Raw genomic sequence first — 13735 nt, 5'->3', positions numbered from 1 at the left:
TTTAATAATTTCTGAAATATCGAATTAAAATGATTTATTTATTATTATTGATTATTGAAAAATCATTTTCTAAAAAAGGTTTATTGGTGTTATAGAGTAATTTATGAACGGTAAATTTGAAATTAAAAGCTATTTACTTTAGACAAAAATTAATAAATTTTGAATCGATTAAAAGAGAAAAGGCAATAAATTATGTAATTTTTAGAAAAATTTTATTAAAATCTTATATTAGAAATTATTTAATACTTTATATATAATTATATCTATTACAAATATAACTTTTTTTAAAAAAGAATAAAATTAGCTATATATAATAACCATGAAATTAATTATCAATTCATATTCTTCGTCCTCTTTCATTTAATTATTTTAATTTTTAGAATCTTTATAAAAAGACGTACATATTTTCCGCTATAAATTTTCGATGTGTAGCACTTCTAGACCTTGAAATAAGGTATTTAACTTGAAGATATAAAAATAAAATAAGAAAACACCTATGATCATATTAATGTGGATTAATCATGATACATTATGTTTAACTCAAAACCCCAATTCATTTGTATATGAATTGCTTAAATTTAATCAATTTAAAATAATATTTATATTAAGGGAATAATTAATTATTCTGAAATTAATTTCAGATATATTTTCCTTTAATTTATATATTTAAAATACATATAAAAAATTATAAAAACACAAATGATTAATGAAATTATTATTATGTAAAAACTAATTAATACAAGAAAAAAAACATTACCATTACAGGATATTTTTTCTAAATCATTGTTAGATTAAACAAAGACTAAACTAAAAAACTGTATGTTTGAACTATCTAATTTACTTTGAAAGAAAAAAGTTCAATCTTTATTTTATTTTCATTTATAATTTTAATATCAATATAAAATATGATAATTTTATAGCACATGTTTAAACAGCCTAATTTAATATATTTTTTTTATAATAAATTATAATTATTACTAATACTATTTATAAACTAGAAAGATTAAGTTTTTATATAAAAAAATATAAATTATTATTTTAATATTAGATTATATAACCAATCATATTTGTTTTATAAAATTTGTAAATTGTATTAAAGAAATATATATTATTATTGATTTATATATATAAAATTATAAATAAGTAAAAAAATATATATTAATATATTTCATATTTTAATATAATTATTACAAATTTATTTATGTAAAAAAATTATAAAATAAAATTAATACAATATATAAAAATTTATTTGTTTTATTCATCTAAACATAAACATATCATTATTTTAAAAATATAAAACAATTAATATATTTATTAGGTAATTTTAGAAAAAAATATTTACATATATGTTTTTTTATGATAAAATAAAAACTATCTTTATAATAATAAATAATTTATAAAATTTTAGTTAATATAAAAATCTATAATAAAAATAAGTTATTTTTGAAATATAATGTATTTTACAAAAATGTAGCATTTATATTTATTTCTAAAATAATTAATTCAAATTAATATATTTGATTTTTTAAATAAAAAATATTGTAAGTTTAACTATTTCAAAAAAATTAAAAATTGATTCAAATATTTTTTAATATATATATAAAATAAAAAATTATTTTCGCTTGAATTAAATTTTTTATCATCGGTCAAATATTAAAAAATGTATGATTTATAAAAAAATCAATTTTATTTATAATTCTATATAAAATAATTGTCTAATTTAAAAATATATATATATTTTTTTGGCATATTTAGGAATTTATTTTATTTTATAGCGAAATAGTCAAAATTTTAATTTTATTTATTTTATTAAATTTTGTTAACTTAATAATATTTATTTAAGATAAAAATTAAAACAAATAAAAAAATAATAACAATAAAATGGGTTGCTCATCTGCAAAATAAAACATGTAATTAAAAGAGCGTATATAGGCAAAATATTAGGCAGATTAAAATTAATAATATTCTAAATAAAATTAAGAAAATTATAAGAAAGATATCTAAAACTAGAAAAATTAAAAAAATAAAAACTTTTAATAAATTAATTAAATAATTTAATAAAAAATAAATCCATAATTATAAGAATTTAAAAATTCATCTTTAATGTTAAAACGAAAAAATAATAAAATACTTTAATAAAAAAATACATTAGAATAATAAACAAATAAATAATAATGAATTTACTAAAACTTTTTTGATTATAATTTACTTCTTGTAAATAGATATACTTTATATTATAATTAAGTTATTTAGATAAATAATTTAATTAAATATTTGATAATGAAAAAAAAAAAATCATATTATTTTATATTATATCATATTTCTAAATATATTTTTTTATATATTTTATATATTATGTTTATTTTATTATTATTTTTAAATAATAAGAAATTAAATTGTTCAAGAAAAAAAAAAAAAAAAAGGTTGTAAATTATAAATATTATAATAGTATCAATTAAAAAAAAAAAAAATATTTTTATAATACTTATTAGAATAATAACATAAAATACTAATACTTTAAATTATAAGTGCAATAACAATTATAATCCTAATATAAATTAAAAATATATATAAAAATGGAATAATTAGAATAACAAAATTACAATTAACCTAATAAAATTAAAATATAAAAATTTAATAAACAAGGAAATAGAATTACAGGTTAATAATAAAATAATTTTTAAAATATGTTTATAAAAAAACAATTTTAAAAATAATACCATTTTATAATTTAAATATTTAGAAAAATTAACAAATTATAAATAAATTAAACCTTTTTATTTATAAATGAAAAATAATAAATCAATATAAGATAAAATATATGATTTAAATGCTTTATTGAATTCTAATTACTAAATCGTTTAAAAGTATAAATAATTTAAAAAAATTAAAGGATATATGTATATATATTAATATAATTAGACAGAATAAAAAAAATATTAAATATGAAAAGCATACATAATAATTGCTTATTATATTTAATTAAATTATATTAAAAATTCTTTTCAATTATATAATTTTTTACTTATTATCTTTTATTTATATATTTTAACAAATTTATAGATTTATAAATTCTGCTGGTCTTAAAATTTTAGGAAAGTGGATTTACGAAGGTGCTTATAGTACAAATATAAACGATGAATTATTATCAAAAATATTTACTATTTTTATCAATCATAATCTGTCTAAAGAAAACCTTGATTTTGCATATGTAATAAGATTTTGTATTTTAACAATATAATTTATAAATTTTATTAAAAAATAAAAAAGCATATTGGTTTGGGAATTTAAAAACTTTTGTAAATAGAAAATATGAATTTATTATATTAAGAAACATTTTAGAAATTTTATTAATAAAATATTAAACTAATAAACGATTGGATACATAATTTTGAAATGAAATAAAATGAGGCTTAATAAGAATATTAATAAAATGATCTTAAAAATACTTAATAAAATTAAGAATTATTAAATAATTCAGAAGATCCTTAAGTATTTTATTTTTTAAAAAATTTACTTAATATATATATTTTAAAAAATATGTTAGAAATCAAAAAAAATTAAATTAAATGAATAAACAGAAATACCGCAAATATAAAAGACAGTCAAGTAAAAATTAAACTATATGTGTATCATAAATTAAATATATTTTTAAAGCTTTACATAAAACGATAATATTATTCTGTTTGATTAAGATGCAGAAGTAAGCTCTTTTTAAGGAAATTAAATAAACTTTTAGAATTATTAATAATAATTAAAAGAATTAGGTTAAAGTATTCATAAAAACGTTTAAGATATTAATAAGAAAGAAAATTAATAAGAGAAAAGTAATATGAACATGTTAAAAGAATTAGAGAAGGAAGAAAGATAACTTTTAGATGAAATAAAACCTGAAATAGAATTTTACTATCCTTATAAAATTAAAACATTAGAAAATAATTTTTTTAAATTAGTATCCTCATAGTCTTAATAAAAAGTAGATAATAAAATAGTAATATTACCTAAAATTTAATCATTATCTAAGGCTGATTTTGAAATTCCGGCTCATCCTAATTATTCAAATATATAAAATATATAAGAAACTAAATAAGATTCTTAATAAATTTTCCTAAATAAACAAAGCGAAACTGATTTTTTATAAATTATTGAAATGGCGTTTAAAAGTATATTTTTTTTTTAAAAAAAAATTATTTAATAAAATAATAGATCAAGAAAAATTTAATAATAGTGAAAAGAACTTGAAAAGTATTTTAAAGAAAAAAAAAGAAGAAATCGAAATTCTAAAACTTAAATAAAATGAAGATATGAAAAAAGAAATTTAATAAGAAGAAAAAATAAAAAATCGAATAAATTTTGAAATTATTTAAAAATTGATTTAATTGATTATGAATAAAAATGAAAATACAAATAATGATGAATTTCGTTATTATTTTTTTATCAAAAAATTTTATATATTTAATTATTTTTTTATTTAGTTTCCTAGGTTTATCAATTAAAAATATTAAAGTCAGATTTATAATTTATTAGTTTAAATATAAAAATAATAAAAAAGCTTTACTAAAAAAATAATTTATAAGAGGAAAATATAGAAAAAGAGGTATAATAAAATTCATATTAATAATTATAATAAGAAAAACAATAAAATTTATATTTAAAGAATAAAGAATTGAGAAAATAAAGTTCTATAAATTAAAATTTAGGCAGAAATAATTTAAAATTATATAATAAGTAGTTTTCAAGATATAATATAATGAGATATTAGAATAATAAGTAAAATTAAAATACTAATATAAAAATTAATAATAATATTACTATTAAATGCAATTAAAAAAGCAGAAATATTTAAAATAATATGTAATTAAATCCAATGAATAATAACTTAAATTACATGTAAAAATAACAATAAATATAAAATAATAATAATAATAAATAATTAATTTTAAATAATCAAATGAAATATAAAAAAAATTATCTTTAATAACAGTTATTTAATATGTAAAATAAATTATAAGATTCAATGCAAGTAAATAGATTTATGGGAAAAACATAAAATTAAATATCTTAAACTAATATGGTATAACCTATATAGAACTATATTTTTAACAGTAAAAATTTATTACCTTAAAATAACATAAAAAAAGATACACCAAATAGTAATAATTAAAATCGTATTTAATAAATTAATTATTAATTAAATCTAAACTAAAAGAGATAAATTTCATAAAATAAAATAGTATAAAATTATTTTAAATAAATGAATTAAAATAATAATGAATTGTATATAGAAGAATCAAAATATTGCAAAAATTATAATTCATAAAATGGATGTAAACATGGAGATCATTGTAATTATATTCATGACATAAACTTTTAAGAAAGAAATTAAATAAAATTATAATAATAGTATTTTTAATAAAACATTATGATAAATAATAAGTAAAATTAAACTATGTAATAAAAAGCAATTAAATTTTAAAAAAATAATGAATAATAAAAAAATATAAATATATAAAATTAGTATTAAATTGAATAGAAAAATAATAATATTTAACGATAATAGTATTAATTTTAAATCTATTAATAATAAAAGTAAAATTAATAATATAAATATAGTAATAATAAAATTAAATATAATACTATTAATAATAATAAAAATAATAAAAATAATATTAATAATAATAATAATAATAATAATAATAATAATAATAATTTAACTATTAATAGTAATTATTGTAATAATAAAAACCTTTTTAATAAATCATTATTAATAATTCTATTCCGTAGACATAAATTAATTAAAATATTTCTTAAACTTCATAATTTTAATAATTATTTTAGTAGCCTTCATAAAAGATTTAATAAATTACATAAATTAATTATTAAATGCCTTGTATAAATTCATAAATAAACCCTTAAATGTAATAAATTCCTTAATTGAATAATATACCTTAATTGCCAGTATAAAATTTAATGCCTTAAAATACTTAAATCTAATAAATACAATATAGAACTATTTAACAGAATCTAAAAAATTAAATAGATTATTTATAAGGAAAAACATTAAATTTAATATGAAATTAAATAATAATTAAATATGAATGAATCTTAAATATTAACAATATTTTTAAATAATATATTTTTAATATATTTTTTAATATTTTATATTATAATTAAAATAATTTATATTTTATAATATTTATATATAAATTTATTTATAACTATATAAATAAAATATAAGAAAATTCTTATTTCTATTATTTTTAATTATATTTCTTAAATTTTAATTCTTTTTTTTTAATTTAATTATAATTTTAACTTAAATTATTTAAAATCTTTATTATAGGATTAATTAAATAAAATATATTTAATTTTTTTCTTATTGTATAATAATTATTTTATAGTTTTATATAATTGTCTTATATTAATTTTTTTAAATTATTTTAGAATAATTATATTTTATGCTTAAGTAAAATTACATACAATATATTAGATATATATGATTGAATTTATTTAAATTAAATTATCATGTTTTTGAATAATAATTAAATTTAATTTAATAAATTTATATATATTTTAAAATTTAATATAGATTATATTAAAAATTAATATTATAGTAATTTAAAATTATTTAATTTTCCTAAAAAAAAATTAAAATTATAGATATAAAAGGTAAACAAAATAAGATATATTAAAAAAAATAGAATGTAAACGGAAATATTAAATTTTATCAAGAATGAAAAATAAATAGACAATTTAATAAAATAAATAAAATTAACATAAAACAAAATGGACAAAACAAACTTAATTTAGTTTTTTTTTATATGTTTAATATTGGTTGTATTAGATATATTTTTTGGTTAGAAAAACTTATTATTTTCAATAATTATGATATTATTAGTATCATTTTTTTTTATTTTACAATTAATTCTTTATAATAATAATATTCTTAAATAAAGCATAAAAATAACTGTATATTTGCTTTTAATTGTATACGATTTGCTTTGGATTATTTTAAGTATAAATGATTAATAACCTAACTTTTTTTTACAAGGATTAATAATATTTTTTTTATAAGATTAAATTATTTATGATTTTAAATATATATTTTAAATTGCTTTAAGTATTGTTAGCATTTTCAGTCATTTTTATATATTTTATTTGAAATATAATAGTACAGGAGAAATTACTTAGAAAACATTAATTTTTTGTATAATTAAAATATAATAATATTACTAAAATAAGAAAAGAAATTAATATTTGTAATAAATATTAATAGAGGAATTAATAAAAGCAAATAAATTCAATATTTTAAGTAATTCAAATTTAATTTAAATAAAAAATAAATAAATTGATAATCCAGAGATAATTAAAATAAACGAAGTATTTAATTTTCAAATTTTTATGAAAAATTTTAAAATTAAAGAGATTAAAAACAATGTATAAAATTTAAATTAAAAAGAAATAAATAATTTATATAAGAGCTTTGAAAATATAAATAGCAAAAAAAATTCTGTTTAGTTTTATAATAAAAAAAAACGTAATGAATAATATTAATAATAATAATAATAATAATAATAATAATAATAATAATAATAATAATAATAATTATAATCTGCAGATTAAATAGCTATAAATACTAGGAATCCACAAGAAAGCTTATCAACAAAAACTAAAAGTATAAATTTTATCGAGATTTTATTAGCCAATACATTAATCAAATAAGGAACTATTAAAGGAATTTGCGATGATAATTTTTACGAAATTTAATTTATAAAATATTTTACTTTAGATAAAAATGAAATTTTAATACTAAGTATAATTGAAGATATATATTTTTAATAAATTAATAAAATGAAAAAATAAATTGAATATAAAGAAATAGCATTTGCTAACGTTACTCATGATTTAAGAACTCCTTTAAATGCAATTATTTATACTATTGACAGGATAAAGGAAATATTCAACCTTTCTAGATGCATAAATTTAGAATAATATAAAATTAATTTATTTAATAATTTCCGAAAAATAAACTAAGAATAGTTAAATGATTTTTTTGAAGCTATTATTGTTGCTAAAGTGAATAGTTAGTTTTTGAAATCTATTATATAAGATATTATAGATAATAATAAAAAAAAATTAGGTATTATTTTTTTCAAAATCTAAATATTTTTATAAAAAAATTAAATAATTTAAAAAAATAAATAAAAAAAATAGGAAAGTTAGAATTAAATATTCATAGTTTTAGTATAATTAATTTACTTTAAGAGTTAGAAAAATTAATGGAAATCTATTTGTGGGAAAGAAGAAAAAAATCAAAATTTAATTCTCTACTGATGATTGGATAAAATAAAACGATGTTATATATTCGGATGAATAAAGACTAAAATAAATTCTAATTAATTTAATAAGTAATGCAGTGAAATTTACTTAGACAGGAGGTGTCTGTGTTAAAGTTTAAAAAATACACATTAAAGATTATTCAGAAATCGAATGCTATTTAAATGATAATTGGAATAATAAAAATATGGAAAGACTTTCTGTCGGACTTATATAGTTTTAAGTATAAGATTCAGGAATTGGAATGTGTGAATAAATTCTCAAAAATTTATTTTAACCTTTTTAAACGTATAATGTTGGAAATTTAAATAAAAATGGAATCGGATTAGGACTTAATATATGTAAAACTTTAGTTGAAATAATAGGTCCATTTAAATTGTAAGTTGCTTCGAAAGTAAATATAAATATATGTTTTTTTATTAAATAAATGAATTTCATATTAATATAAATAAATAAAAGGAATACAAAGGATCTAAATTTACATTTTATTCTTATTATAAATTAAACTAGTATAATATCAATTTAATTAAATAAATCAGTATTAAAGGGTTTTCTAATAAATAAGTGTTTTCTACTGTTAATATTTAATAAAAGACTGTATTTTCATAACTCTAAATTCCTAATTTAAGCGAGGGTTAAGTAACTAAAAAGCCTACAACAAGGCATTTGATAAATTATACTTAAAGTTATATTTAAAATTCTATAGAACTAGTTAATAATGGTTCTTTAAAAGTAGTTGATAAATTGACATTTGAATAAAATAATTTGTATAATAGCAGTTTTATTTTAGATATTTAAGATTTCGAAGAACATGAAAATCTAAAGCAAGATAAGAATTTCGTGTATACATCAATTTATAATTAATAATAGAAGTAACAGCAGTAGTAATCTTTATTTTAATTTATATCATCCCCAAAAAAACAATAAGCCACATAATCTAGTAAATTTTTCAAATTTAGTAAATTTTTTACATAAATAGATAATAATTCAAACAGTAATGTCACTTATAAATCTAAGAAATTGCAAAACTATGATAGTTGCTATAGACCTAATTATATTACTTAATAATCTTATCAAGATTCTATACAATTATAATAAATTAATTAATAATAAAATTCTTTAAAAGAAACTTTGATTTTAAAAGTACTTGTATGTGATGATGAGTAATTTAATATTGATATGATTAAAATAATTTTAAATTAGAATAAAAAATATATTTTTAAAATTGATTGCTGTCACAGTGGTAAAGAAGCCATTTTCTTATTTAAAAAACATAATAAAATTGATAGCAAAAATCCTTATTAATTTATTTTTATGGATTGGAATATGCCTATTATGGACGGATATTAAACCACCTCAAAAATTAAATTTTATATAAAAGATGAATAATATATAAATACCCCAATTATTATTGTTACTGCTTATGATGGTAATTTTTATTTTTATTTAAATTATATACTTTTCTTTTAGATAATGCAGAAATTAATAAAGCTATTAGAAATGGAATTGATGGACTGCTTCAAAAACCTGTAAAAGCGGAATATCTTTTTAATTTGATTGATAGTTATATTAGTTAAATAAAAAACATTTAAGATATCCAAAATTTAAAAAATTGAAATATTACTTCAATATCAATTTTTTTCGCAATTATTTTTATTTAAAAGATTAAATTTTAAAACAAAAATTTTGGAAATATTAAATAAAATTATGCATAAATTATTAATTCAAAATAAAAAAATAAAATAATTAATTTTATATTATATAATTAAATACTTTATGTTTTTTAATTTCTTGTTTTCTAAAAATTTATAAATAAGTTCATATTTAATTTTATAATATATCAAATAAAATTACGTTATAAATTAATAAAAAAATATATATGTTATTTAAGGCATATTTTTATTATTTAAATATTTAATAATAATATGTAATTATTAAATTAAATTTATTTTTTCTTAGTAATTATACTAAAATTATTATATTTCATAAATTATGTTTTATAAAATTAAATAATTATAAAATAAATTATCATATTTTATGATGATTCTATGATATATTTTAACTCATATATACACTATGATTATTTAAATTCAATTATAAAGTACTTTTAGGCAAATTAATCTCAATGCTTTCTTAAAATTCAGCATTTTCATTTTAAATTAATTAATTAAATTATAATTTATTATTTAGAATAGATTAATCATTATTGATTATATTAATAAATTTTTCTTGATTAATATTAAAAAAGATTAATAACTTTTAATAATCTAATTATATTTATTAAATTATTTTAAGTTACTATTATATTTATAAATAAAATTAATGAAAATCAATAGCTTTATTATTATCATCAAAAATAAATTAATTCATTTAAATATTTTATTATTATTATTATTATTATTATTATTATTATTATTATTATTAATATTTTTATTATTATTATTATTGTTAATTTTGTTATTATTGATCTTATTGCTTTTATTGTTTTTATTGTTGTTATTGTTATTATTGCTTTTAATTTTGTTATTGCTATTATTGCTATTATTTTTGTTATTTTTGTTATTGTTGTTATTGTTATTATTGTTATATTTGTTATTATTGCTATTATTTTTATTATTGTTAATATTGTTATTATTGTTATTATTGTTATTATTGTTATTATTGTTATTATTGTTATTATTGTTATTATTGTTATTATTGTTATTATTGTTATTATTTTTATTATGTTTATTATTGTTATTATTGTTATTATTGCTATTAAATATTTGGCTATTAATTTTAAAAAAAATTATTTGAATGTTATTTATTTATATTCATTTTCATATGATCTGAATTTGAAGACTTAATATATGTAATATCATCTAAAAGCAATACACATCTTTAATTTTAAGGTGAACTATTAACAGAAGGTGAATTTTGATTAGTATTTCTTTTAGAAGCATAATCAAGTAATCTTTATTCATTTAATGAGTTTTTAATATTTGAGAAATACTTTTTATCCCTGTCTGGATTTTAATTTTCATTTAAATTTACAAATTTAAGTATTTACTAATTTTTATCAATCTAAATTTAAGATTCTGTGATTTCTTATGAAAATTCGAAAGTTTTAATCATTTTTCTTCCTAAACTTTAAAATAATCTTTTATTGATTTCTTTTGTGAGTTTATCTTAATTATTTTAAGTATTTAACACATGATAAGAGTTATAAAGTTCTTTATAGGATTCTAACGAATCAAAATTTTCTTTGTTTTATAAAAGACTTAATCCTTAATTATTTTGATTAGTTTTATTAAAAGTAATATATGGTTTTTCGTAGAAATTGAATAATTTTTGCTAGTTTTTATCAAAAATAATTTTTTTAATTTTATCTATCTATTATATTTTATCAAGTACTGCAATAATATCCAAATCTCTATTCATAAATTTAGTTGCTTATTTTATATATTCATTTTTATATGTTCCACATAATTTACTGCATGTAATAATAGAAATAAAATATCCAAATCCAATTTTAAGTTATTGATTTTATTAAAGAAGTTTATTAAATTATTTTGTTAAGAATTCTTTTTTTGTAATATGTTTTAAAGTTTTGAATTTATTAATATTTTTTTTGTGATTTTATTCTAAGTTTAAATATTGGAGATATAATTTATCTTTATTTTTTATTTTTTAAATTACTCTTTTAAATATTTATTAAGCAAGCATAAAATCCATTTTTTATTTTCTTAATTCTAATTAATCATATTTTACTAAATTTAATTTCTTTATTTCTTCTTATTTATTTGATATTTATTCGATTTCGCTTAATTATGGGTTATCTTCATGTGTACTATTTGATTTTTTATTTTCTTTAATTTCAAATTAATAAAGCTAATTTGCTAATTCTAAAATAAAATTAATATTATTATACTTCATCATCAAAATTCGAGTTGCAGCGAAAATAATTTAAATAAAACCACCTAATTCACTCATTAATTACGAAATTTTTTTAAAGCTTCTATTAATTTTGGTAACATAAGGACTTTTCCTTAAAGTTAAAGTTACAAAAGCTGTATCTTCTCTTCCTAATTCTGTTGTTTCTCTAATATCATTACTCTCTTAGGTTAAAAAAAACTGAGACTCTATTTTTTTAAAAGGAATAAGCGATTAATCAGTATTAACTTCAATATCTTAAAAGTATATATCTACTACTTTAGCCATTTATTTAGGTACGAAAGTGAAATAAAGTTTATCGCTTATATAATTTGTAAAATAATTTTTAGATTTATCAGGATTTAATACAAAATTAGTATGATAAAATCCTATTGCATGAAAACCCTTTTATTAGATAACATTTTAAATTTATTCTTTTGTAGCGCAAGACTAGGGTATCCATTTTCTATTTTAATCACTACTTTCTTGACAAGGAACTACTTTTAATGATATATAGGAAAACGTGCTTGATTAAAATAAACCTTCTATAAACATTATTGATTTTAAAGTTGGGCATAAAAAGTCTGTTCCAAATTGCTTGTATATTTATACAAAATCCGTTTCTGAATTTAAATTTTCGAAATGATAATCCTAGCAAGGCTCTAGTTCTATATAATATGATTTCCTTTTACGTGTACTTCCTTCACGAACTACTGATACTTATTCCATAGTAATATTAAAATATGGATTTTTTAAAAATTATAAAGTGCTTGTTTGGGGAAGTATACTGGTCATAAACATAAATCTATCTGTATTTAATTATGATTTGAATGGATCGATTGAATATCTACGATCTTATTTTACTAATACTTCTTCTTTATTTATAAATAAATTGATACTTGAGTTGAAAAATAATAATACTAATGTTATTGATATTAGTGACATAAAACCACCGAATCCAGTTTTAAAAAATAATGAATCATTCATGTGAAGGCCTATTGGTTATCCAAATAAATCTAGATTTTTGATTAATTAGTTAAACTTAATATACAATTTTTACATTTACTTAATTTTTTATTTATATTTTATATTTTTTTGGAAAATTTATAGTTAAATATGATAAAAGTAATCTATAATTTAATTTATTATAAATTTATTTTAATTGATAAAATAATTAAATTTTTAATAATCTTTTATTATAAGAAAAAAAAAAGTATAAGTTTACATAAAATTTGAAGACGAATATATTTGATATAAATATAATGAAAAATTTTAAATTTATATTTATATTTAAATTTATTATTTTTAATTTTTTTTTTTTTTAGTTTTATAGATTTTAATAGTAATTTTAATATAATTCAATTATTAAATTAATAATTTATAATATTAGTTTATTTTTAATAAAAAAAACCAAAATTAATATAAAAAAATATTTTTTTAAATTTAATTTTGATATCAATATATAATTTATATTAAAATTTAAATA

The 13735-nt window shown here is 14.8% G+C and overlaps 1 protein-coding gene across 1 annotated transcript, besides 13 other annotated features; it reads right to left on the bottom strand. All coding sequences in view use genetic code 6, as the record gives it.

Annotated features, from left to right (window-relative positions):
- Nucleotides 1-1845: 1845 nt before the first annotated feature.
- Nucleotides 1846-1882: a microsatellite.
- A 460-nt stretch (nucleotides 1883-2342) lies between these two features.
- Nucleotides 2343-2379: a microsatellite.
- Nucleotides 2380-4757: 2378 nt separating this feature from the next.
- Nucleotides 4758-4808: a microsatellite.
- A 665-nt stretch (nucleotides 4809-5473) lies between these two features.
- Nucleotides 5474-5514: a microsatellite.
- A 64-nt stretch (nucleotides 5515-5578) lies between these two features.
- Nucleotides 5579-5710: a microsatellite.
- A 200-nt stretch (nucleotides 5711-5910) lies between these two features.
- Nucleotides 5911-5955: a microsatellite.
- Nucleotides 5956-6112: 157 nt separating this feature from the next.
- Nucleotides 6113-6157: a microsatellite.
- Nucleotides 6119-6158: a microsatellite.
- Nucleotides 6159-6258: 100 nt separating this feature from the next.
- Nucleotides 6259-6313: a microsatellite.
- Nucleotides 6314-6563: 250 nt separating this feature from the next.
- Nucleotides 6564-6627: a microsatellite.
- Nucleotides 6628-7538: 911 nt separating this feature from the next.
- Nucleotides 7539-7612: a microsatellite.
- A 542-nt stretch (nucleotides 7613-8154) lies between these two features.
- Nucleotides 8155-8198: a microsatellite.
- Nucleotides 8199-10716: 2518 nt separating this feature from the next.
- Nucleotides 10717-11097: a microsatellite.
- Nucleotides 11098-11782: 685 nt separating this feature from the next.
- IMG5_152080 (hypothetical protein) lies at nucleotides 11783-13311 on the bottom strand (the record flags this gene model as incomplete). The annotated part of the gene is made up of 3 exons (XM_004030795.1): nucleotides 11783-11809; nucleotides 12016-12166; nucleotides 12248-13311. The coding sequence occupies 3 exons, from the start codon at nucleotides 13309-13311 to the stop codon at nucleotides 11783-11785; spliced, it is 1242 nt and encodes a 413-aa protein (XP_004030843.1).
- Between the last annotated feature and the right edge of the window lie 424 nt (nucleotides 13312-13735).

This window comes from Ichthyophthirius multifiliis (genome assembly GCF_000220395.1).
Source record: "Ichthyophthirius multifiliis unplaced genomic scaffold scaff_1120509251165, whole genome shotgun sequence".
Taxonomy (NCBI): Eukaryota; Ciliophora; class Oligohymenophorea; order Hymenostomatida; genus Ichthyophthirius; species Ichthyophthirius multifiliis.
The sequence above is the reverse complement of the archived record's forward strand: the minus strand, read 5'-3'. Positions and strand labels throughout refer to the sequence as shown.